The following is a 27,901-nucleotide window of genomic DNA, read 5'->3' on the forward strand; positions in this document are numbered from 1 at the left end:
GTTTCAATCCATGACTCAATTCTGTAGTAAGGGGAACACAAGGAGTAGATGCTTACGCTCCTTTTTCTGGCTGCAGCAAATGCATGGACACACGGTATCCCAATAGTTTGGAACATGCAACAGGAGCATGATTGTAACGCCCTACTAATTAGGGTTCGTTACCACGTGTGTTTAAAATTAGTGTTGGACTTGCTAAACGAGTCATTTGGACTAAAACATTTGATTAAGCCACTAAGGGTTTAGATATTAGAAAATTTTGGTCAAGAAGTAAACATCTGCATTAAAATAAAACTTTAGTCTTTACATGGGATCCCAAAATACAAGTTTAAATGTTTGTTACAACTCAAGGATTACAAAGTAAGCCACCCTAGGCGGCAAAACAGGGCCCAACCCTAGTTCCCCTGCGATATCTCGACCATGGCGATCGAGCGGACTGCATGTGTACATGTCACCTCCAATGCTCTCCAACTCATGGTTGGCCAAGCTTCTCCTTACCCTTACCCTTACCTACACCACAAAGCACCCATGAGCCAAAAGACTCAGCAAGAAAACACATTAACAAATTCAGATAGTCCATAAAACATAACAACATGCTTAACAGTAATAATTGGAACCAATCATACACATTGTACAAGTGACCATAGGGTCACACAAGTGTGTGTCGCACTCCCGTTCATTCATATAGCATCCGAGCCAGTCAAGTGCACTCCTGGGGTGGCCTAGTCATAACATCCTGCACTCAATGCGCATAATGCCGATCACAGCTTATAAGCCGAGCCTTACAGACCCTTGACTTATAAGTAGAGCCTTGGGATCCCTCGACTTATAAGTCGAGCCCCTTTTTAACCAAATATACCCTTGACTAGCAGGTTGAGCTTTAATAAAATGCAACAGACAGATTCTCGGCTTTATAAACTAAGCTTTCTAGTCAGAACAAACATCCACATAATACATTCATCATACACATAGATACAATGCATTACAGTTTACTAAAACAGACATACACATGCATAATTATAATCTTGCTCATTAGTTGGGCCCAAGCCCTAATCAAGTTTACATTTAACAGATGGGCCAAGCCCCAATCATCCATCTCATAGATCGAGTGCAGTTTTCTTACCTTTGGTCCGATTGTAAGAAATTAGGCAGGCAAGTACGACTCCCGAGAACGATCTTCTTCTGAGCCCTAGTGGTAACCTAATCACAACCCATAAAGAACATTCTTATTACTATTCGATTTTATACTTGAACCCCGATACCAATCCCATGCTCTCGGGACCTCCAATTCCCCCACACAGGGTGGTGAAATCGTCCCCTGAGCCCCTGGGCCTATGCCTTAAAAATGCAAAATGAAGGTTGTTGGGAATAGTTCCCTTAAAGCAATTGTAGTTGACAAATGTTTTAATTGAAATAAATAATTGAATTGAATTATTATATATGTAGACTATGTCCGATATTATATGATATTATTAAGTGAATATCAGAAAATTCCAAAGTTTATCTATGTGGTCTTAATCTCGCATTGGTATGGGAGGATCGAGATTAAGATAATAAACTTAAATAGTTCGCAGTAAAATAAAGCTATGGAATCTTTAGATTAATTACTGCTAGTACGGTCCACTAGTATTATGAATACATGTGACCTAGATCTGGGTTACTAGTGTAGTAGGACACTTTAGTGGAGGTACTTTGCATGCTGAGAGTATGCAGAACTAGACGATATATGATTTGTTAATATTTGTTTAAACACCGTTTCATAGTATTAGTCAAACACATCAAACGATGATCATATACACGATGATCTTAATCCTGAGGTTACTATGAACTCCTATATATGTCACTTGATCCTTTGATTCATGCGTTAAGGTTTGTCAGAATGATCAGGCTAAGAACAATTATTTTGGGGACTCAATGATGTATATGGATGGGGACATAGTTTAATAGATATGGAATCTATACCTTCTTATAGATTGAATAATGGTTCCCTATTCGGTTGACTTTTGGAACTGAAAAGGTTATGAGTGCTCACGTCGCAAACTTGTTGTTACACAACCTTCACTAGTAAAGTCAATGTTACTCTAGGAACAAGATATAGCTAAAAGGGTAAAACATTAATTTTATTCCCTTTTAATTATGAACCATTAATAGAGGATTAACATTGTACGTAATGATTATATCAATGGACACTTTATTCTTAATAAAGTACTCGGTAAATATATGTCTATAATTATCAAGAGTTTAATCTCATATTTTTAGTGGAGTAATCATGAAATTAATAAATATGATTATTTAATCAAAGAGCTTTGATTAATAATGTAATATTTATTGGAGCTTGATATTATAGGTCCATAGGTCCCCAGGGTGGCTCTATCAACACCATATCAAGGTAAGAGTTGATACAAGGGTATAACTGTAATTTAAGAATTTGAGAAGAATTTTATTCTTTGGGTCAAGTATGCAATTATATGATAAATGAGGTTGAATAATTAATTTAGAATTAATTATTAATTTCAAAAATATATTTATTAATTTAAATATATGCATTTTTGAATTTCATATATATATATAAATTAATTAATTAAATTTATGGAATTAATTATTTTATTTGAGTGGGAGAAAATAAAATTGGTAAATCAAAAATAGTTTTTGATTTATTTAATTTTAAAAGATGATGATAATGATGATCATCAATTTAAATTTTGAATTCAAATTTTGAAATATGGTTGTCATCTTTTCCTTAAAAAGATAAATACCTTATTTTGTGGGAGATTGATTTTAATTAAATAATTAAATAAAAGAAAAATGCAAAATCCCTGAAAAGGGAATAGCAATACACGCTTGACACAATCGAATGACTATGCCATGTGTGTACCACTATGCAGATATTGTATCTGTGTAGTTTTTATTTTATTTATTTAATAATTTAAAAATAGTTTTCCAAATTTGGTAAGTTAGATATTTACTTAAAATCTAATCCTATCATCATTATTATAATATATTTATATTACTATTATTTTTAGGAATAATAAGGTAATATGAATCTCTATAAATATGATATAAAAGAAGAAGAAGAAAAAAAAATACAATACACAAAATATACATCAGACACAACAATATACAATTCAGAATAGTTCTCACAGGATTTTGTTAGACAAAAACTCTCTCTTTCTTCTTCTTTATTCTAGCCATTCTCATATCATAATCTAAGTTCTCATGTATTTGTAATTCCTAAAATACAAACACATGTTCTCTATGTGCCCACACACATCTTGAGGCGTTGAGAACACTCCGGAAGATCGTGGTTTGAGTGCTCAAAACTTTGGATAGAAAGATCGTTAAAAATACAAAAAGACTCAAGGACACTTGATAGGCTTCAAGAGGTAAAAGTTTATATTCTTGATTTTTGTGTTTATATATTCTATATAAATATATTGTATATTTATATACATATTTTTTGCATGATTATTAGTATTGTATGATAATGTTTCTGGATTGTTTTCTTGGTCATATAAATTGTTTATATGATTAATGAATTTTTTTATTATTGTTATTCTGTTGTTCATAAAAAACAATGGGCCCACCACGCTAGATTTCCCTGCATCTTCTGAATGGTTTTCCAACAAAGGCCCTTGAAAATGGCCTAGCGCGCGGCATAGCCTTACAGGCGCCACGACACACAGCCAGAGCCCCCTGCCCTGGAACATCCCAGCGCCGCGACTTGGAAGAATAGCACCGCGGTGCCCTATTTTTCCACTATTTTTGCCCAAGCCAAAGCTCTCAAATCTTGCCCCAAGCTTGCCTAAAAGTCCTAAATGAGTTTAAAACCCTAAACAACATATCATAAGCAGTACCAATACCTCAAAAACCAAACTAAATATCTAACCCAAATCAAAACCCATCCCTTGGTTTAATTTTCTACAAAAACTTAAACCACAGCAGGTATTTACCAAGAAAACAGAGCAATACCTTACCTTAAAGAAGAATCACGACCCTTATGTTGTTCCACTTCAATCCTAGCTTCAATCCTTCAAGTTTTGAGCCATTCCTCCTCAAGATTCAACAAAGACCCCCAAGGCTTTAAGAGATAGAGGGAAAAATGAGAGAGAGAGGGCTGAGGGTGCTGAGAGTGTTATAATCATTCCACTAGCTTATGGACTAACTGAGTGTATCCCCTCCTTAGGCTAGAAATGACCAAATTACCCCTTAGCCCATTAGTTATTCTCTAATGCTCACAAGGGCAAATCCACCATTTGCCACTTTTCCCCGTTAATCATAATTAATGTCTCAAAAATTCTCGTTATCTCAAAATCCTCAAATAGTCACTAAATAATTTCCCATTACCCAATAAATCCCAGTAATGTGTTAAATTACCAAAATACCCCTAGGCTCACCCCAAGCTGGGTATTTGACCCCGTTATGACTAAACCACTAACTTGCTTCCTAGGATCGTCTCCTGCCGAATAACTCAAATATATCCACATAATAATGTGGTCACAATTATAATTATACCCTCAATGGGTCAAAATTACAAAAATGTAATTCTAATAAGAAACAAGCTCAAATGCATATTTAATACACTTAAACATGAAGCATAATCATATTATAATACAATTCACATTCTCATAACACACAAACACTCAATTAATTCAATTATTGCCTCCCGACCCCCTAATCCATGCACTAAACCATATTAGGGAAATTGGGGCGTTATAATTATCCCCTCCTTACAGAAATTTTGTCCTCAAAATTTTACCTGAACAACTTAGGTAACTGATTTGGTATGCCTGACTCCAATTCCCAGGTCGCCTCCTCAACCTTGTTGTTCCTCCATAATACCTTAACTAAAGGAATGGTTTTATTTCTCAGGACCTCATCCTTCCTGTTTAATATTTGGACTGGCTACTCCTCATAAGATAAGTCTGTCTCCAGCTCCAGATCTTCATAACTCAGTACATGAGCCTCATCAGATACATGCTTTCGCAACATCGAAATATGGAACACGTTATGCGCGGTCGACAATGCCGCAGGTAAGGCCAATCTATAGGCCACCTGACTGATCCTCTTCAGGATCTCAAAAGGTCCTACAAACCTAGGGCTCAACTTTCCCTTCTTCCTAAACCTCATCACCCCATTTAGTGGTGAGACTCTAAGGAAGACATAGTCTCTCACTTGGAACTCCAAGTTCCTGCGCTTCAGATCTGAGTAGCTTTTTTGTCTACTCTGTGATGCGAGCATCCGAGCTCTAATATTCTCGATAGCCTCACTCATCATCTGAACTGCTTCAGGAGCCAAGTATCTCCGCTCACCCATCTCATCCCAGTGAATGGGTAATCTGCATTTCCTACCATACAACATCTCATAAGGAGCCACACCTATGGTCACTTGATAGTTGTTGTTGTAGGAAAACTCTATCAAAGGCAAATACTTACTCCAGGACCCTTCAAAGTCCAGTACCCATGCTCTCAGCATGTCCTTCAGTATCTGGATAATCCTCTGAGACTGACCATCAGTCTGAGGATGATAGGTTGTACTAAACTTCAGCTGCGTGCCCATCGCCTTCTACAAACTTCCCCAAAACTTGGAAGTAAATGTGGGGTCCCGATTTGACACAATCGGCCTCGAAGCTCCATAAAGAGGCACTATCTCTCTCACATAGAGATCTGCATACTGGTTAACTGTATAAGTCATCCTCATTGGTAGAAAGTGAGCTGATTGGGTGTATCTGTCTACAATAACCCACACCGAATCGTGTTGACCCACCATCCTAGGTAATCCCACCACAAAATCCATTGTGATGTCTTATCACTTCCACTCTGGGATATCCAAGGGCTGTAGTAGCTCTGCTGGTCTATGATGTTTAGCCTTGACTTGCTGACATGCCAGACACTTGGCCATATACTTGGTTACATCCCTCTTCATCCCCAACCACCAATATAAAGTCCTCAAGTCTTGATACATCTTCTTGGTGTCGGGATGCAAAGAGTATGGGGTAGTATGAGATTCATCCAGAATCTCTCGTCTGATAACAATAACCATCGGGACGCATATCCGACCTTTATGCCTCAATAAACCTATATTTGATACTGTATAGTCCCTATCTATTCTAGCTAGGATGTCCTCTCTAATCTTCATCAATTGTGGCTCTTTTAATTGACTCTCCTTTATCATTTCTAGAAGAGGACTGTAAGGTAATGTTGCCTAATTGGCCCACTACTAACTCAATCCCTGCTCTGGTCATATCCTCTGCCAACTGCTTGGATATCTGCCTCGAATTGTACAATTTTCCCAAACCTTTCCGACTTAGGGCATCTGCCACCACGTTGGCTTTCCCTAGATGATAAAGGATGTCACAATCATGGTCCTTCACCAGTTCTAACCAATGCCTCTGCTTCATATTCAAATCCTTCTTAGTGAATAAGTACTTGAGGCTCTTGTGGCCAGTGTATATCTCACAGTTTTCTCCATAAAGGTAATGCCTCCATACCTTTAATGCAAAGAACACTGCTGCTAACTCTAGATCATGAGTATGATACCTCTACTCATAATCCTTTAACTGGTGTTATGCATAAGCAATCACCTTCCCTGCCTGCATAAGGACACAACCTAACCCTTGAGGCATCACAATAAATCATGAACTCTTCCTAGTTCCCAGACTGGAGCGGCAATCAAATGCCGCTTCAGTTCCCAGTCCGAGTGTAAGCAATTAGGCAGACAAGTACGACTCCTGAGAAAGATCCTCTTCTGAGCCCTAGCAGTAACCTATTCACAACCCACAAATAAAATTCTCATTACTATTCAATTCCATACTTGAACCTCGGTACCAATCCCGTGCTCTCGGGACCACCAATTCCCCCACACAGGGTGGTGAAATCGTCCCCCAAGCCCTTGGGCCTATGCCTTAAAAATGCAAAATGAAGGCCCCTAAAAATGGCCTAGCACCGTGGCACAACCTTACAGGCGCTGCAGCACACAGCCAGGGCCCCCTGCCCTGGAACATCCCAGCGCCGCGGCGCCCCTACGCGAACCTAGAAAAACTGGGTTTTTCCACCACTTTTTAGCAAGCCAAAGCTCTCAAATCTTGCCCGAAGTTTTCCTAAAAGTCCCAAATGAGTTTACAGCCCTAAATAACATATCATAAGCAGTTACAATACCTCAAAAACCAAACTAAATCTCTAACCCAAATCAACACCCATCCCTTGGTTTAAAATTATGCAAAAACTTAAACCACAGCAGGGATTTACCAAGAAAACATAGCAATACCTTACCTTAAAGAAGAATCAAGACCCTTATGATTTTCCACTTCAATCCTTCAAGTTTTGAGCCTTTCCTCCTCAAGATTCAACATAGACCCCCATGGCTTCAAGAGATAGAGGGAAAAACGAGAGAGAGAGAGAGGGCTGAGGGTGCTGTGAGTGTTCTAATCATTCCACTAGCTTCTAGACTAACTAGCTTCTGGACTAACTGAGTGTATCCCCTCCTTAGGCTAGAAATGACCAAATAACCCCTTAGCCCATTAGCTATTCTCTAATGCTCACAATGGAAAATCCGCCATTTGCCACTTTTCCCTATTAATCATAATTAACGTCTCACAAATTCTCGTTATCTCAAATATCCTCAAATAGTCACTAAATAATTTCCCATTACCTGATAAATCCCAATAATATGCTAAATTACCAAATTACCCTTAGGCTCACCCCGAGCCGGGTATTTGACCCCGTTATGACTAAACCACTAACTTGCTTCCTAGGATTGTCTCATGCCGAATAAATCAAATATATCCACATAATAATGTGGTCACAATTATATATCACACATATCTACAATTATACCCTCAGCGAGTCAAAATTGCAAAAATGCTCTTCTAATAAGAAATCGACCCACATGCATGTTTAATACACTTAAACATGAAGCATAATCATATTATAATACAATTCACATAATTCACATGCTCGTAACACATAAGCACTCAATTAATTCAATTATTGCCTCCCGACCCCCTAATCCAAGCACTAAGCCATATTAGGGAAATTGGGGTGTTACAATGATTTTGTGGCCAAGTTCACCTCACCATCACCATTACCATCAACCACAAGAAATTCATGATGACTAAGGACTTGGACATCTAGGAATTTTGCTTTCAGACCCATTTTCTTCAAATCTTCCTCCATCAGTGGTGCTAACACACTAGTTGCTTTTGTTACTTTTTAACATCTATTGGTAAACCATGTCTGTAGAGTGAATCGTATGAATTTAAGAAAAGTGGCAACTGGAAAGATCCTTACCTCCTTGGTTTTATTGTTAAAGCTCTCTCATAGTTGCTCATCATTATATTGTATCGATTTCTAGGAAAATAAGTGCGAGTTGATAAGGTCATTTTTATATTAATATTTGATAAGTTTTTCCATGCTTAGATGGTGTTATGATAACATTTTTAGTAGTTTTAACTTAGTTTCGTGATTCTACAACATATTTTCTACATTGCATTTTATGATGATAAATATGACATTTTGATGGCAAGTGTAGTTAAAATGAAGTTTTAGGAGTATTCCAGGCTTTCGGGATTGAAATGTTGAAGTGGTGGCAGCGTACAAGCTTTCTAAGGTTGAGAATTGAAGAAATTGAAGATAGCCCGCGACACTTTAATTGGAATTGACGTTTCAGTTTTTTCTGTTCCAAACAGGCCACTGCTCAGTTTTTTCATGTCGCTGCCTAGTGAGTCAGGACACTGCTCATTTTTTTCAGGTCGTTGCCTACGTGACCAATTTCTCCACATATTTTGCTTTAAGACGCGGCGCGAATTTTCCAAACCTCGGCCTGCGACGTCGTTTTTAGATTTTTAATTACTATTAATTATAATTTAATTGAGACTATAAAAGATTATTAGGGTTAATTTTTGTAATGCCCTGGTTACCCCAAGACTGTTACGGTGAACGTTGAACCGTGAATTTAACTCGCTACCCGAGTTCTTTGGTTAAAAACGTACTTCTAGGTGTTATTAACAGGTTAAGGTGGAAAACTAGTCAAAAAGGAAAGGATATATTTTATTTAAAACATAAAACTATTCATGGGCCCATTAAAACATTTACAAGTTATTTACAACTCAAAATGGTCATTATAGTTTAAATTTACAATCTTCCGACCTAAGCGGCAAGAATAAGGTAAACCCCCTAGTTCCTTTGACAACTCCTTGGCCGTGGTGGTCAAGCAGCCGCATATGTACACATCACCACCTAAGCTCTCCACTCAAGGTTGGGTGAGCTTTTCTTTCCCTTTACCTGCACCACAAAGCACCCATGAGCCAAACCCAACAAAAAAACTCAATATTGCATGAATATAATATCAACAATGATCATAATAATCATTCAGGACTTTCAATCCAAGATAGAGGAGTGTCAGTTGTAAAAGTCACTAAGGTGGGTTCCGTTCCCTTTTTAGACAAGTGATCCTTTCACTAGCTTAAACAAGATAGGTATATGATGAAATAGTCACCAACATAACCCTATCGAGTGACCATAGAGTCACAACGGTGGGATTCCATTCCCTTAGCCATGTGACAAACAGTCACCTAGGCCTTTGGCACTGGCTCTGAGTAACTAGTCATAGACTAGTCAAGCGCTTATAATTTTCATCGACCTTAGGGTCGGTCCAGCATTAATGCTCTTAGAGTCATTCAACGTTGATATCGATTAGATCTAATCTTTTAACGACTCTGCGTTCATGAGGCTTATGTCGTTCATAACTCCCAGGTCAGTAATACACGACCAGTGTCGATTCTGAATAGTTAGTGCCATACACAGATAAGCAAGATTTGCTAAGCATTTAATATGCAATCAATGTCCACATTTAAACACTCAACATGCCTCATGAATAACCATGCATGTCACATATGGGGTGCAGTATTCTTACCTCTCGTTCGAGCGAGAATTAATATAAGAACAACCCTTGAGAACGATCTATCTTTTAGTTCCTTAGTAGTTACCTGGTCATAACCAATTATGGGATTCCATCAATAAAATGAATAATAAAATGTTCCCGGACCAAGACCTAGCCTCCGGGACATCGAATCCCACTAAACTGGGTAGTAGGATTGATCCTGAGACCTAAGGTTTGAATCCCTAAGTCAAAAACACACTTTTGGCCAAAATGGCCCTCAAGCGCTGCGGCCCTTCCCCAAGCGCTGCGACCCTTAGCCAAAAAACAGAGGCAACCCGTCTCAAGCGCTGCGACCCTTAGGCCCCTTCAGCACCACCTTCTTCTTCAACAAGCTTGGGTCGCGACGCTCTAGAACAGAGCCGCGACCCCACCCAAAACTCAGCCAAAAACCTCTGTTTTTCCCCTTCGAACATATTTCCAAACCTTATAAAAGCTCTCCCAATATCACCAAGAAAAGCCACCAATTATTACCACAACTTATCCACCATATAACCATCAAAACCCAAGCCTTACACCAATCAAAACTTCCTCAAATTCCCCATTCAATTATCAAAACTCCAAACTTTAAAACCAGCACAAAAACAGGGAAAAACACTATAAAATGGAACTAGAACCTTACCTTAAGCTTGAATTGAAACCTCTTCAATGGATGAACTATAGTCCTAAGCTCCAAACTTTGATTCCCTAGCTTAGTTCTTCAAATTGAGATCAAAAACTCCAAAGGAGAATGAAGGAGAAAGGATGCACGGGAGAAGGTTTTCTAGGCTCTGTTTTTGCTTCAGTTCTTTCTATAGCCTACTACTAGAATCCCATATACCCTTGCCAAATGACCATATTGCCCCTAGGTTAAATAAAACCCTCTAAAGGCTAGTAAGGGAAAAAATGTCATTTATCCTCTAAACCCGCTAATCATTCTTAACGTTATCCAATTTCCGTTATTTCCAATATCCTCAAATACAAATAATTTATAACCCGTTACCCTTTAATTCCCGGTAACGCTCTAATCACCGAAACACCCCGAGACTCATCCCGAGCCCCGAGTTTAAGCCTGTTATGACCAAACCGATAGTTTATATTCAAAGATTGTCTCATGCCGAATAGCTCGAACAAATCCACATTATAATGTGGCCTCAACAATTAATCACAAGCATGCACCAAAATATACAAATATGCTCTCAACAGGCCAAATTACCAAAATACCCATGTGATGAAATGTGGACCCACATGCATGCATTTAACATCATATTATAATATAATTCACATAAACATGCATATAATCATTTAATGGCATAATAAAACAATTATGGCCCACCCAGCCTACTAATCAAGCCATTAAACCGCATTAGGGATTTTGGGGCATTACAACTATCCCCTCCTTACAAAAATTTTGTCCTCGAAATTTACCTGAACAGCTCGGGATACTGACTTTGCATATCTAACTCCAGCTCCCAGGTCACTTCCTCGACCTTGCTATTCCTCCACAATACCTTAACCAAAGGTATAGTCTTATTCCTGAGGACATTGTCCTTTCTGTCAAGTATCTAGACTGGTTGCTCCTCAAATGAGAGATCTGCCTCAAGCTCCAGATCTTCATAGCTCAAAATATGAGTCACATCAGACACATACCTCCGAAGAGCTGAAACATGAAACACGTTATGCACGGCTGACAATGCCGGAGGCAAGGCTAATTTGTAAGCCACCTGACCGATCATCTCCAGGATCTCAAATGGACCTACAAATATAGGGCTCAGCTTGCCCTTCTTCCCAAACCTTCTCACCCCTTTCCATGGTGAGACTCTAAGGAAGACATAGTCTCCCACTTGGAACTCAATGTTCCTACACTTGGGATCTGCATAGCTCTTCTTTCTACTTTGAGAAGCGAGCATCCGAGCTCTAATCTTCTCATTGGCCTCACTGGTCCTCTGAACTGCCTCAGGACCTAAGTATCTCCTTTCACCTGTCTCATCCCAATGAATGGGAGATCTGCACTTCTTACCATACAACATCTCATAAGGTGCAACCCCAATGGTAGACTGATAACTGTTGTTGTATGAAAACTCTATCAAAGGTAGATACTTATTCCAAGATCCACCAAAGTCCAGCACACATGCTCGCATCATGTCTTCTAATATCTGGATCATCCTCTCAGATTGCCCATATGTCTGAGGACGATAAGCAGTACTGAACTTCAACTGTGTTCCCATGGCCTTTTGTAAACTCCCCCAGAACTTGGAAGTAAAAGTGGGGTCCCGATCTGACACGATCGACCTCGGTGCTCCATGGAGGTGCACGATCTCTTTCACATAGAGATCTGCATACTGATCAACTGTATATGTAGTCCTCACTGGTATAGCGATCCACTTTAACCCAAATAGAATCATGCTTACCAATAGTCCTGGGTAACCCCACCACGAAATCCATCATGATGTCCTCCCATTTCCACTCTGGGATATCCAGAGGCTGTAATAACCCTGCCGGCCTCTAATGCTCAGCCTTGACCTGCTGACATGTCAAGCACTTAGCCACATATTCCACAACATCCATTTTCATCCCCGGCCACCAATACAACGATCTCACATCCTGATACATCTTCGTGGTGCCTGGATGCAAAGAATAAGGAGTAGTATAAGATTCATCCATAATCTCTCACCTCAATGAAGTGTCTAACGGAACACATATTTGACCCTTGTATCTCAACAAGCCCATTTCAGACACTGTATAATCTCTGGACACTCTAGCTAAAACATCCTCTCTGATCTTGATCAGCAGTGGATCAGCCAACTGACCCTCTTTTATTCTCTCCAACAGTGTAGACTGTAGCGTAATATTGGCCAATTGGCCCACCAGCAACTCTATACCAGCTCTGGTCATATCATCATCTAATTCTCTGGCTATCAGCCTCGCACCATAGATCTACCCCAAACCTTTCCGGCTTAAAGCATTCACTACCACGTTGGCTTTCCCTGGATGGTACAAAATCTCACAGTCATAATCTTTTACTAACTCCAGCCAAGGCCTTTGTCTCGTATTCAAGTCCTTATGCGTGAAGAAGTATTTCAGGTTCTTGTGGTCTGTATAGATCTCACACTTCTCCCCATAAAGATAATGCCTCCATATCTTTAAAGAAAAGACCACAGCTGCCAACTCCAAATCATGAGTGGGATATCTCTCTTCATACTCCTTCAACTGACGTGAGGTATAAGCAATTACCTTCTCTGACTGCATCAAAACACAGCCCAAACCCTAATGAGAAGCATCGCAGTAAATCACAAACTTCTCCTGATCTGTTGGAAGACTCAGAATCGGAGCTGTAATCAATCTCTGCTTCAGTTCCTCGAAGTTGTTCTCACATTTATCTGACCACACAAATTTCTGGCTCTTGCGTGTCAGCTCAGTCAATGAAGTAGCAATCTTTGAGAACCCTTCCACGAAACACCTATAATAACCCACCAATCCAAGGAAACTACTAACGTCAGAAGCATTCTTTGGCCTTGGCCAGTCTCTGACTGCCTCAATCTTCGCTGGATCTACCTTAATCCCCTCCTTACTGAAAATGTGCCCAAGAAAGGATACTTGAGATAACCAGAACTCACATTTCTTGAACTTTTCAAACAAACTGTGTTCCCTCAGTCTCTGTAGAACCAACCTCAGATGCTGCTCATGCTCTGACTCTGACTGAGAATAAACCAGGATATCATCGATGAAGATGATCACAAACTGATCTAAATAATCCTTGAACACTCTGTTCATCATATCCATAAAAGAAGCAGGGGCATTAGTCAATCCAAAAGACATAACTAAGAACTCGTAATGCCCATACCTAGTACGAAAAGCAGTCTTCGGTATATCTCCCTCCTTGAATCTCAACTGATGATAACCAGAACGAAGGTCGATCTTTGAGAATACCTTTTTACCTTGCAACTAGTCAAACAAATCATCTATCCTTGGCAAAGGATATTTGTTCTTGATTGTTAACTTATTCATTTCTCTATAATCAATGCACATCCCGAGAGAACCATCTTTCTTTTTCACAAACAACACTGGCACTCCCCAAGGTGAGAAACAAGGTCTGATAAAACCCAAATCTAATAGCTCTTGCAACTGTACCTTTAATTCTTTCAACTCAGCTGGGGCCATTCTGTAAGGTGCTCTAGACACTGGCTCCGTCCCTGGTACCAGTTTTATCACGAACTCAATCTCTCTGTGTGGTGGCAACCCTGTCAAATCTTCTGGAAACACATCTAGGAATTCACAAACAATTCTGGTCTCTTCTGGTCTCACTGGCATGACCTGAGTGGTATCAACCACACTGGCTAAGAATCCAATGCAACCTCCTTACAATAGATCCCTAGCCCTCAAAACAAAAATCATAGGTATGTGAGGTCCATGCACAGTACCAACAAACACAAAAGGATCCTCACCTTCAGGCTCAAAGGTGACCATCTTCCTTCTGCAATCAATGGTTGCTCCGTACTTCACTAACCAATCCATGCCCAATATCATGTCGAAGTCAGTCATAACCAACTCTATCAAATCCACTGACAACTCTCTGCCCTCCACTGTCACTGGAAAAGATCTGACTCATCTCCTGGATACAACTAATTCCCCAGTGGGTAACAAAGTTCCAAACCCCACAACATAAAAATCACAGGGTCTACACAGTCTATCAATAATTCTACTAGCAACAAAAGAATGTGTAGCACCAGAATCAATCAAAACATTATAAGGGGTTCCAGCACTAAGAAGCTGACCTGTAACTACTAAGGGAAAAGCCTCAGCTTCTGCTTGTGTCAATACGAACACTCGAGCTAGGGCCAAGCTGTCCACTTTCCTAGGTTCTTCTTTTCTGGCCTTAGGGAAATCCTTCTTAAGATGACCCACTGCTCCACACGAAAAGCAGGCCCTTGCCCTATACTCTCCCAAATGACGCGTCTTTCCCCTAGGGCATTCAGGATAAGACTTCCAGGCTTCATTACCACCTGGACGACCCATTGAAACACCACGGGGTCGCCTATCAGGGCCTGGAACTAGGAAGGTGTCAGGAACCTTCCTCTTCTGATCACTGGGGCCTCCACCCCTACCAGAACCCACAAATGGAGGACCTGTCCTCTAGAACTCCTTTATGGCGACACTATCCCGCCAGATCTTGTTCTCTGCACTCTCAGTTGTGAGTGCCTTCTCGACCACCTGTGCATAGGTAGTAACCCCTGCCACAGTGGTAATACGAACATCACGAGCTAATCTGGGTTGTATCCCCTGGAGAAATCTCTCCCTCCTGGTCCCATCAGTGGGCACCAACTCCATGGCAAACTTTGCCAATCGATCAAACTTCAAGGCATACTCAGTCACTGACAAACCTCCCTGAAGTAGCCTGATGAACTCCTCAGCCTTTACCGCCCTGATGGCATCGTTATAGTATTTCTCGTTGAATAGAGTCTGAAACTCTTCCCAACTCAGGGCATTGATGTTTCTGGTCTGGGTAATAACTTCCCACAAATTTTGGGCATCCTCCCGAAACATATACATGGCACAAGCCACCCTCTCAATACCAGTCACCCTCATGAGGTCCAGGATGGTGGTAATCATGCTCATCCACTGCTTAGCTTTAGTAGGATATGCGCTGCCTTCAAAAACTGGAGGTTGCTGCTTTCTGAACCTTTCATAGAGAGGCTCCCATTTATTACCAACCTCTGGCAGCTGCTAAGCTGCTGGCACCGATACAGGAGGTGCCTCTGATACACTGGCCACTGCAGGAACCTGTTACTGTCTCAGGAGGCAGAGTTCTTCTCCTTGTCTCAACACTGTAGCCTGCAGATCATTAAATAACTGCTGCCAGTTTACAGGAGCTAGATGTGGATGGTCATTCTCTTGTCGCTGATTATTATTATTCTGGCCTTGATCACTATGGCCAGTTGATGTATCTATCTGCCCTGGATTCATTCTTATCAACTTATACCTTGCTGAAACAATAGTCAATACGGCCAGTCAGGTAGTAATAACTAAACCTCTTGCCGCCTTACGGTCCAAGAACAAGCAGATAATTATCATATTCCACAATCATACAAATATACAAATAGATACATGATTATAGCATTTAGAACTTAGCATGTATCACATAATACTTCTCAATCAACAATACTAATAAGTATGTTCCAGCAATTTCAGTACTATTTAGCACACAGTTGCTGAAGATGTAATATTCAGGGCACAGGTTTAACATGATGTCTCATGTATACAGGTAAAGCATTTATACTATATTTAAGTTGTTATACATATAACTACATAAATAGTTACCAAACCATGAGTCGAGCTTGTCTTCAGTGGTGAGTGTACATGCCCAGCCAGTCTACAGGAACCCCTAACCTTGGCACGCTCTGATACCAAGTTGTAACGCCCTGGTTACCCCAAGACTGTTACAGTGAACGTTGAACCGTGACTTTAACTCGCTACCTGAGTTCTTTGGTTAAAAACGTGCTTCTAGGTGTTATTGACAAGTTAAGGTGGAAAACTAGTCAAAAAGGAAAGGATATATTTTATTTAAAACATAAAACTGTTCATGGGCCCATCAAAACATTTACAAGTTATTTACAACTCAAAATGGTCATTACAGTTTAAATTTACAATCCGCCAACCTAAGCGGCAAAAATAGGGTAAACCTCCTAGTTCCTCTGAGAACTCCTTGGCCGTGGTGGTCAAGCAGCCGCATATGTACACATCACCACCTAAGTTCTCCACTCAAGGTTAGGTGAGCTTTTCTTTCCCTTTACCTGCACCACATAGCACCCATGAGCCAAAGCCCATCAAGAAAACTCAACACTGCATGAATATAATATCAACAATGATCATAATAATCATTCAGGACTTTCAGTCCAAGATAAAGGAGTGTTCAGTTGTAAAAGTCACTAAGGTGGGTTCCGTTCCCTTTTTAGATAAGTGATCCTTTCACTCGCTTAAACAAGATAGGTATCTGATGAAATAGTCACCAACATAACCCTATCGAGTGACCATAGAGTCACAACGGTGGGATTCCGTTCCCTTAGCCATGTGACAAACAGTCACCTAGGCCTTTAGCCCTGGCTCTGAGTAACTAGTCATAGACTAGTCAAGCGCTTATAATTTTCATCGACCTTAGGGTCGGTCCAGCATTAATGCTCCTATATTCATTCAATGCTGATATCGATTAGATCTAATCTTTTATCGGCTCTGCGTTCATGACGCTTATGCTGTTCCTGACTCCCATGCCAGTAATACGCGACCAGTGCCGATTCTGAATAGTCAGTGCCATACACAGATAAGCAAGATTTACTAAGCATTTAATATGCAATCAATGTCCACATTTAAACACTCAACATGCCTCATGAATAACCATGCATGTCACATATGGGGTGCAGTTTTCTTACCTCTGGTTCGAGCGAGAATTAATATAAGAACAACCATTGAGAATGATCTGTCTCTTAGTTCCTTAGCGGTTACCTGGTCATAACCAATTATGGGATTCCATCAATAAAATGAATAATAAAATGTTCCCGGACCAAGACCTAGCCTCCGGGACATCGAATCCTACTAAATCGGGTAGTAGGATCGATCTCGAGGCCTAAGGTTTGAATCCCTAAGTCAAAACACACTTTTGGCCAAAATGGCCCTCAAGCGTTGCGGCCCTTCCCCAAGCGCCGCGACCCTTAGCCAAAAAACAAAGGCAACCCGCCTCAAGCGCCGCGACCCTTAGGCCCCTTCAGCACCACCTTCTTCTTCAACAAGCTTGGGTCGCGATGCTCTAGAACAGAGCCGCGACCCCACCCAAAACTTGGCCAAAAACCTCTGTTTATCCCCTTCGAACATATTTCAAAACCTTATAAAAGCTCTCCCAATATCAACAAGCAAAGCCACCAATTATTACCATAACTTATCCACCATATAACCATCAAAACCCAAGCCTTACACCAATCAAAACTTCCTCAAATTCCCCATTCAATTATCAAAACTCCAAACTTTAAAACCAGCACAAAAACAGGGCAAAACACTATAAAATGGAACTAGAACGTTACCTTAAGCTTGAATTGAAACCTCTTCAATGGATGAACTATAGTCCTAAGCTCCAAACTTTGATTCCCTAGCATAGTTCTTCAAATTGAGATCAAAAATTCCAAAGGAGAATGAAGGAGAAAGGATGCACGGGAGAAGGTTTTCTAGGCTCTGTTTTTGCTTCAGTTCTTTCTACAGCCTACTACTAGAATCCCATATACCCTTGCCAAATGACCATATTACCCCTAGGTTAAATTAAACCCTCTAAAGGCTAGTAAGGGCAAAAATGTCATTTATCCTCTAAACCCGCTAATCATTCTTAACGTTCTCCAATTCCCATTATTTCCAATATCCTCAAATACCAATAATTCATAACTCGGTAACGCTCTAATCACAGAAACACCCCAAAACTCTCCCCGAGCCCCGAGCTTAAGCCTGTTATGACCAAACCGATAGTTTATATTCAAAGATCGTCTCATACCGAATAGCTCGAAAAAATCCACATTATAATGTGGCCTCAACAATTAATCACAAGCATGCATCAAAATATACAAATATGCCCTCAACGGGCCAAATTACCAAAATACCCATGTGATGAAATGTGGACCCACATGCATGCATTTAACATCATATTATAATATAATTCACATAAACATGCATATAATAATTTAATGGCATAATAAAATAATTATGGCCCTCCCGACCTACTAATCCAGCCATTAAACCGCATTAGGGATTTTGGGGCATTACAATTTTAGAGGAGGTTTTTATTACGATTTAGGAGAGAAAAAGACTCAGAAAGGGCTGGAGAGAAGACTACAACACTATTGTTCATCAATCTAATATCTTTTCTTCCCTTAATCTCTTTAATTTTAATTATAATTATGTTTGTGATTATGATTACTATTATGGAGTAGGTTCTTTTTAGGTTAAGGGTTAATTCAAAACCCAAGACGGGAATTCTTGATTGTTGATAATGAATATTATTCTTTAATTTCTCTCAATATTAAATTGTTTCTATTTTTCTAATTGAATGTTATGAATTGTGTGATTTCTTGTTAGGTGGCCAACTAATTAAGGTTTTACATTGTTCAATTGTCATCTTAGAATTACTATTCACATAATAGTTTAGGATTCTAAGTGTATGTGATAAATTGCAATTGATAGTTATGTCAAAAGAATTGTTGATTGTGATGAAAAATAGAACCTAGGTTAAATGAATTATATGCTTCATTAATTTATTGCCTAGATTAACTTGTCTCCATAGGACTTAATGCTTTATCTAAGTTAAATAGATTGTATGCTTCATAGATTTATTGCTTAGTTTAAAGAGTTAATTATTGAGTGCTTCGGCTGATTACTTATAATAGGGAGACTGGGATAATTGACTGCTTCAGCGTTATCTGCGGGGTTAATAGTTTAATTGGAATAATATTTATTATTAGTGATTAGGAATGATTGTTGAGGGTGGAGATTAACCTTTAACTGTTTCTTAATATTGTAATATCAATCTTTATTTGCTTTCTAGTTTATGTTATTTAATTTTGAGTTAAAAATAAAAATCCCCCTTTTAAGTTTTAGTGTTAATTATTGAATAATAAAGTGAATGATAGTCCTCGTGGGTTCGACCTGTGCTTGCTATTATACTAAAATAATTAGAAGTATTGAAAGAAAAATCATTGTTAAATTTGTTGTGGTATACGACACGCATCAAATTTTTGGCGTCGTTGCCGGGGAATATTTTATTTAATTTTTTATTCATTTTTTTTCTCTTTTTAATAACTTGGTCTATTAGTTGTGGTTGATGTTTTTAGGGCTTGCAACACTGTTATGATCCTCAAATGAATGTACTATCAACACTGGTTTTTAGGGCTTGCAACACTGGTTTGAGACATGGAAATGTACTATCAACACTGTTATGATCCTCAAATGAATAGACATGACTCCTATTCTAACAATTACAATTCACAATGGAAGGAGTATTCTCATACTTTCTATGGTGGAAATCAATATGTTGAGCCAAATTACTACTCTCAATCAGAATATAATGAGTTCACCCCACAATATTCAGATCCATCAATGGGAGATCTCATCAATGCATTGAATGCCAGCACTCTCCAACTTCAACAGATGTCAGAGCAGGCTTATGTGCCTTTTCCTCAACAACCTCCAATAGGAATGTTACAAGATCAGGAGCCATCAATTTCAGATATGCTAAAAACATTGTTGGCTTCAACTATGCAGACCCAAGTTATTCTTCAGAGTACAGAAGCGTCCCTCAAGAATTTGGAGAGTACTATGGGACAAATTGTTACATCATTGAATAATCTTGAGGTTGAGAATATTGGAGAATTACCCACAGAATTAGAGAGTAATCCCATAGAGAATGATGGTACCCTAACTCTTCAAAGCGGTCCACAACTTGACATGCCACCTCATCCAGAGATAACATTTGATCCAATTCCAACTCAAGAAGTCAACAATTCAACCCCGGAAGCATCTTCTCCACCGGAGATCGAAACTTTCATGTTAGTTGGTCCATCATCACAGAACATGCTACACAAACCAATTGTCAGATCCTATGTTCCTATTCCTCCTTTTCCAAACAGATTGACAAAATTTAAGAATGAGGAGGAAAATAAGGTGATCCTTAAAATTAATATTTCGCTCCATACAACCATTAAGCAAGTACCACCATATGCTAAGCTTCCTAAGGAGTTGTCCACAAATAAAAGGAAGTTGAAAGGTGATAAAAAGATAAGTGTGGGGGAGAATGTTTCTGCTATTCTCCAAAGGAAGTTGCTACCCTATTGTCAAGACCTTGGGATGTTTATAAATCCATACACTATCAGTAAAAGCAGGTTTGATCATTGTATGATAGATTTAGGAGCACCTATTGATGTTATGTCTTATTCTATTTTTGCTTCTTTAAATCTAGGGTTATTAAAAGAAACTAGTGTTATTATTCGATTGGCTAATTGCACTAATGCTTATCCCCTAAGGGTAGTTGAAGATGTTTTGGTCCAGGTTCAATTTGGTAGGTCATTCCTACTGATTATAAGTACAAAGATGGATGTCAAAGCATGGGTACTTACAATAGAATTTGATGGTGAAGTTATACAGTTTGATAAGTTTAATTCTATTGATAAGTACAAGAGGAAGAAGGTTATGTTACATGACCCACCATAACAATCATGACTACATCATTCAGTCGAGCTACCGACGTTAAACAAAGCGTACTTGAGGGAGTTTTCTTTTCCTTATCTTTCGTTTTATTTTCATTGAGGACAATGTACTGTTTAAGTGTGGGGGAAGGGGACAATTCATTTTGTCTATTGTTGGTTTTATTTTTATTTTCTGTTTTCGTATTTTTTTTTAGTTTTTTTTATTTGTTTGTGTGTTTTCTTGTGTTAGTCTTGTTGAAAGCATTGGTCAATGATGAAACTTTGAATTGTGTTTAAAGTGATGTTAGACAATGAGGAATTTTGTATGATTTGTGTGCTTGACTCTTATGTGAATTGCTATTTTGATTTATTTTGTTTTTCACTTTATGCACGATTGAATTCACCACTTAAATGTATTGGAAAATATTTATGCTTGTTGAAAAAAAGAAATTTTGAAGTCTCAACCACTCTAGAAATCATTGATCAATTGTTTGAGACGAAATCATAAGTACACATGATTAGGAAGATGATTAAGGCAGTTCTTTGGATCGTTTGAGCCGTTCAAGCCAACCTATTATATGATAATCCCTAGTTTCCCATGTTTGAGCCATGATGACGGTTACTTTTCTTTTAAGAACTGAAATTTTTGACCCTATAACTCATTAAAAAAATATTTCTTTTTTGTAACCCATTGCACCATGGTTATATATATGATTTTTTATTTTGGCCAAGTATGGGAAATTTTCTCTACATGTCGAGGTCCATCGAGGACCATCAAGGTTAATCGAGGTGGTCATCTATAGGACACTACGGGTCCCTATCGAGGTCCATCAAGGACAAACGAGGTAGCCAAGTATGGGAAATTTTCTCTACATATTGAGGTCCATCGACGACCATTGAGGTTAATCGAGGTGGTCATCTATAGTACACTACGGGTCCCTATCGAGGTCCATCAAGGACGATCGAGTTTCATCGAAACTTATCGAGGCAGACAAAGAACCCAGAAAAACTTGATTCTAATCCGATCGTGAAACAGTAAAAAAAATACAAAATGCAGACACATATATGTTCTAAATAGTTAAAACAATGTAAATAATCAAGTTTCCTCACTACATATGAAGATATACTTACCCATAAGATTTATGTCACTAGATCCCAAACCCAAAATGGAGTTTCTTGCCTTGATAGGATTCAAAACTTTCACAAAGAACAACTTCAAATCTAAGATTAGATGAGCTCTAAAATTATTATAGATCATGAGAATACATGGTGGTTGCCTTGTTTTTTTTTTTTTTTTTTTTGAGTGAGAGAGCTTGAGAGAACGGAAAACGTGAGAGATAAAGAAAGAGAAGACAATATCAAAAAAAGAGATGAAAATTTATGTTAGGGGTATTTTGGGAATCTAGGAGAATACTAGCATAAAAGGGTGATGTTGAATTAGCATGAAATAATTTTGTTATAAGACCCCTTTTATGCATTCAAGTTTCCCTATGTGTATATATATTTAAGCCAACATACCATTATGATACTACTTTATAATTCTAACATGAAAATCTGAGTGCCTATATTTATTGTAAGAAATATATTGCAACATAAATTTCGAACATATTACATACCACTCCTTTTTTAAAATACAATCTTTGTCCGTCCTTTGAAAGTATTGCGACATAAATTTCAAACAACATGCAGTTATTTAACAATTATTGGGAAAACATTAGCAAAATTTGAGGGTCTACCTGACTTGAAGGTTTGCGATATCTGCCAAATTAACTCTTCATTATTTAAAAATACCTTCGCAGTTTATTTTTGTAAAAACGGCATAACATTAACAACCACTGTATCTTTACTCAATCAAACGACATGTCGTTTCATGTATGATTCCAAGTTATGTGGCTTGTCAGTTTACCGTTTTCTCTTTTGTCACCAAAGAAAGAACAATCATGTTGTTCCAAAAAACAACAATAATTTGCTGCAATTAAAATATATACAATCAACAAAATAATGGCTCTGGTTAACAACTCTCTTTCTCTCTCTAGTATAAAGGAAAAGAAAGATTAATTTTCTAGATGAAAGGGAATATGATGTATTCCACGTAGAAGAGATTCCATATGAATCTATAGAAACCTGCTATTGCCTCCTGCACAATTTAGTCAATAATATAACACAATTAAGTTTATTGTTTTCTAAATAATAATAACAGAATAACTGAGAGTATAGTACCTTAGTGTAGTTTGCTTGCTCCAACACCCAGGCCTGCAAGTAGAAAAGAAAAATATTTCAAGAAAGAATTCAACAATAAATAAATCTTTTATTTTTCAAGTCATGTTGATGTGACAAACCTGGAAGATTAAGCACAATGCCAAGACTGTGTGAATGGGCAACATTAAATTACGCTTGAAAGCCTATGAGCAAGAAATGAAAAGGGCAGGCTTCAATATTTGATGACAAATGTATGGAAGAAAAAGTGGAGAGAGCACACAAGTTTTGAAGCAAATTTAGAATACTTTACCTGAGGCATGTAAATTGCAGCCGCTATAGCACCAATATAATTTAGCAAAAGAAGCCCAGAACCAAGGTATGCTATGTTTCGAACTCCGAGTTTTGTTGCAAAGGTTGATATCTGAAACCTGTAAAATTGATTGTTTCAAATGACATTAGACCACAACTCGAACATTTGGCAGAAGAGACAAGTGGTGCATCTGGATTTGAAGATGACATTTTACATTCAGTAGCTGTAGCAGAATGATCAATTGCGCCAAAATTTGGAATTCTCTTTGTGTGTGCACGTGTTTTTGTTTTGTTCTTTTCTGATGAAAAATAAAATGTAAAAACCTGAAACTTACTTGCGGTCACCCTCAACGTCTGGAATATCTTTTGTGATGGCGATGACCAAAGCAAACAATGTCACAAAGGTAGTGATGAAAGCAACAGCCGCACTGTAGGTCAAACGATAAGAATTTTCTCAAAACTACATGAATGTGAATGAGAACAAAGCTGAACTATCCAAAATTCATAGGTGAATGCAGAACTGGATAATCAAAATAAACCAGATCAATTTCTATAAAGAACAGTTTCAATTGTCTTCTAGTTGTTTGGAATTAATGATCAACATAAGTATATTTTAGGAACCAAATAAGCAATGACTACAGATTAGCAGAGAAAAATGGGGGAGTCCAAGACCAACCCACATGGTATCAGATTAAATGTCAGAAAGCTAAGGACTAATAATTTGCAAGGACCTACTAAAATCATTTAGGAGTTTACTTGGGTTTTCTCCATAGTTTTGTTCATTATCAAATGTCTATGAACTGGGAGAAAATAAAGCCTATATTATGACCACCTCTACTGATTACAACTAAAGATCGATTCCACTGCTTGACTTGAGACATCTAGATTCAGAGGAATAGTTGTTCAATTTCTTTCGTCAAATTCATTTTCTTCAGCTGTTAAATTATATACACCTTGCAATAAATTAAAATTTTAGGATCTTATATACAATTCAAAGTGGTTTCTTATTACATTCCAAATAGAAATGTCAAGATACTACGAAAAACTCACTATATAGAAATCTTATAACCAACCTCCACTCAAATGTAAGTCCAAGGGCAGCTCTGGTGGCATAATATACACCAAAATTAAGAAGGAAACCCCGTACCTGCATAAGTTGCTTTGGTTAGCCTTTCATCAAAATTTCAACTTTTTTTTCTTTTGGTTAGGAGTTACACATGGCAAATAAGATTGTACCAGTCCATCTATGGTGTTTCCTATTAGTCTATATGTCAAGTGAAGAAAGAGTTTAAGATACTCTAAATGAAACAAGCACCTAAAAATGAAATTTGTGGCATGGAGGCAGTTAAATGGATATCAAGCCATTAAGTTTTGACAGCATTCCGAAGGATCCATTAACATAGAAAAAGAATCACATTACTTCACTGCATTCAAAGGATGGGAAAATAATATATATAATACCGTAGCTATTATAAGAAATGCTGCAACAGGAAATCTCTTCATTCTAAATGGAGGAACAGAGTAGACGGTGCCAAGGACAAGACCAAGAAAGTAGAGTGAAGTAATGAATGGCCCAAAGTTGAATCCAACGGTTAATAGGCCAGCTACTGCAAAAAATATCACCAAGTACCATGCTGATTGAACTGAAAGGTCGCCAGCAGCTATAGGCAAATAAGGTTTGTTTACCCTGTAAATGAAACATATATAGGCAAAGAATTAAGCCAAAGATGTTTGCCAGCAATTAATTTCCAAGAATAATTGATAGCTTGGTATACAAATTTGGCATGCAAACAGAACTAGTATTTTCTTTTCTTTCTAGTTCGCAGTTGATGGAGACTTAAACAAGTGAACCAATTTGGATATCCAAAATTATTGTTTTATTTTCTTACAATAATGACATTAGCAAAATCAACCAAAAGGCCAAGACCCACTCTGGCTATAAATATTTCCTTTTGTACAAATACTAGAAGAGACTTTTTTAAGAGTCTACAAGGTGCATAGTCATATACACCAACTATGGCCATACATAACATCAACTGTGTGTTTATCTAAGTATTTGGGATAAGATCAAATTTTGGGCTGCAACTTGGGTGTATAGATCCAAGTGTTTTGAGGGTTTCTTTTTTGGATCTTTGTAGAGATTGGGGTAATTTATGGCCTTAGTGTTGGGAGGAGGGGGGTTCTGTTGTGGGTGGTGGCTTGTTGTTTGTTACCACGGTATTCCTCTGCCAAGTGAGGGCTCTCAATATATTTGAGAGGAGGTCAGTCTAAGACAAAGGCCAACTATGTGTTTATATTACAATTTGAAGGGGAAAGACCACTAGGAATAGGATTGAGGTTCCATTTTAAAACCAATAAGTGTTAAGTGGAGTAATCATTTCCTTTATAAGGATATTGTTGTTCTTCTATATTTGACTTTTTTCACATCTAATACGTCCCCTCACGTTTGAGCCTGAAAGTGTGAACATTATCAAATACTACAAGGCCGACTCAGGACTCTGATACCATATTACAATTTGAGGGGGGAAAGACCACTAGAACTAGGATTGAAGTTCCATCTAAAGACCAGTTGGTGTTAAGTGGAGTAATATTTTCCTTTATAAGGATATTATTGTTCCTATATATTTTGCGTGTGAGACTTTTTTCACATCTAATAGTTTATAAAGGGAAATTTTGAACCTGACTTAAGCCGAGATTTGGATCCTTTTTTCTTGGAACTTTTATATAGATTCAAAGTGGTTGCTAGCATTGTTTTTTTTAAAAAAAAAAATTGACTGTGATATAATAACTTGTATGTAAACTTGTACAGCATACTTGTCAATACCGATATCGTAAATCTGGTTGATGCCAACAATATAACCATTCCCACATATCAAAGCAAGTAGACCAGAGAATGCCTTGAGCAGTAGAGACCATTTGATCGAATTTGGGTTCTCAATCAATGCTCTTGCAACCAAAGCACTGCAGTAGAAGGGGAAAAAATAAACATTTATATGATTTAGAAACATCACACACAGCATGGGTTTGAAAGAACATTGTTGTACAGAAATTTAATTTTGCTCCCCAATGTGACATTTACATACATCGATCCTACAGTGGTTCCTCTTATTGTATGGGGCCTTAGGAATCTCCAGCAAGCATCTCTAAAGTCTGAATCTTTGTTCAGTACTGGATTTGAACCAGCAGTTCCAGCTCCCGCTCCAGCTTCAGCACATGCCTGGAAACATTTCCCTTCAATTTACTCACACATACTAACCAAACTATATCAAGTTCAAGACATCATAAGTGGAAATTTCCACACAAACAACATCAAAATTGGCCACAGATAAGCAACCATTTACACCAGCGTTCCAGTACTTGTAATGAAACTATAAGAAAATTAATAGCAGAGCAAGCAAACAGGTACACGTTATTACTTATCCAATATCATAACTCAAGTTTCTTGGTTTGACATACAAATTCATTCAGAGTTCCAAGCTAACCAGTTAATGTCCACATAAGAGCAAAAGAAAATACACAAAAGGACGATAACCCAGATAAATTTTCAACCGCTTCCACAAAATTTCATTATTTAAAGACATAAAAAAAATTATTAAAATTCTTTAAGACGAACTCAAAATACCCAGTTGGAGATTTCTCAGAGAAACAATCTATAATCCTCATTATGGATTCTGACAAGGAAAAACCAAGTCGACCCACTAATCAATTTGCAAGGCTAATGTGAAGTTTTTGAGCGAAATGAAGCATTACCCGGATGGAATTTCTCCATTGGTGGGCATTTAATAAAGATTTTGAGCACCTACTCGGGCTGTACAACCCAAGTGTTTGATGAAATTTCTTGGTCGAGAATTTTGATGGGAAGTTGGAGAATTGGGTTGTGAGCCTGGTAGAAGAATAGGAGGCCCTGTAACGAGGGAATATAGTTGGACCTCCCAGAGACAGTGAGAGCTCCATGCGAAAAGAACAGAGAAAGAGAATAGAGAGAGTTTGATTTGATTATATGGTTGTGCTTCCACAGAAGTTTGAACGGTTAACATACCAGAAACTGCCTGAATCCATGCATACCAGATTATGCCTCATTTCATTTCTTTCCCCAATTTAACTCATTTTATCAAATTTGCCCTTACAAAATGAGCAATGTATGAACCGTCGATTAAAATTAGGGAACTTTTCACCTAGGTACTTATAATTATATTTAACGCTATTTAAGATTTTTGACCCGAACTATCACCTATACATGTATGCTGATTTTGATATTTTTTGGATAGTTAAAA

At 38.2% G+C, this 27,901-nt stretch overlaps 2 protein-coding genes across 2 annotated transcripts; one reads left to right on the forward strand and one right to left on the reverse strand.

Annotated features, from left to right (window-relative positions):
- The first annotated feature begins 19,848 nt into the window (after positions 1–19,848).
- LOC133825489 (uncharacterized) lies at positions 19,849–21,144 on the forward strand. The gene has a single exon (XM_062258421.1). It carries the CDS (start codon positions 19,849–19,851, stop codon positions 21,142–21,144), a length of 1,296 nt encoding a protein of 431 aa, XP_062114405.1.
- A 1,732-nt stretch (positions 21,145–22,876) lies between these two features.
- On the reverse strand, positions 22,877–27,695 carry LOC133823504 (homogentisate solanesyltransferase, chloroplastic). Its single transcript, XM_062256307.1, has 10 exons — positions 27,378–27,695; positions 26,711–26,844; positions 26,442–26,588; positions 25,089–25,314; positions 24,701–24,774; positions 23,963–24,055; positions 23,629–23,746; positions 23,459–23,521; positions 23,340–23,372; positions 22,877–23,256 (listed from the first exon to the last, which is right to left on the reverse strand). The coding sequence occupies exons 1-10, from the start codon at positions 27,579–27,581 to the stop codon at positions 23,182–23,184; spliced, it is 1,167 nt and encodes a 388-aa protein (XP_062112291.1). The 5' UTR covers positions 27,582–27,695; the 3' UTR covers positions 22,877–23,181.
- Positions 27,696–27,901: the final 206 nt, after the last annotated feature.

The sequence above is a fragment of the Humulus lupulus genome, chromosome 3 (assembly GCF_963169125.1).
Source record: "Humulus lupulus chromosome 3, drHumLupu1.1, whole genome shotgun sequence".
NCBI classification, from domain to species: Eukaryota; Viridiplantae; Streptophyta; class Magnoliopsida; order Rosales; family Cannabaceae; genus Humulus; species Humulus lupulus.

What these genes read in the sequence shown, in the direction of transcription:
- LOC133825489 (XM_062258421.1), top strand. Translation starts at nt 19,849, where the DNA reads ATGGAAATGTACTATCAACACTGTTATGATCCTCAAATGAATAGACAT.
- LOC133823504 (XM_062256307.1), bottom strand. Translation starts at nt 27,581, where the DNA reads ATGGAGCTCTCACTGTCTCTGGGAGGTCCAACTATATTCCCTCGTTAC. An exon ending in GGAACCACTGTAGGATCGAT is followed by an intron (nt 26,589 to 26,710) that starts GTATGTAAATGT and finishes CTTCTACTGCAG; the next exon opens with TGCTTTGGTTGCAAGAGCAT. An exon ending in GGACTTACATTTGAGTGGAG is followed by an intron (nt 24,056 to 24,700) that starts GTTGGTTATAAG and finishes TTTGACCTACAG; the next exon opens with TGCGGCTGTTGCTTTCATCA.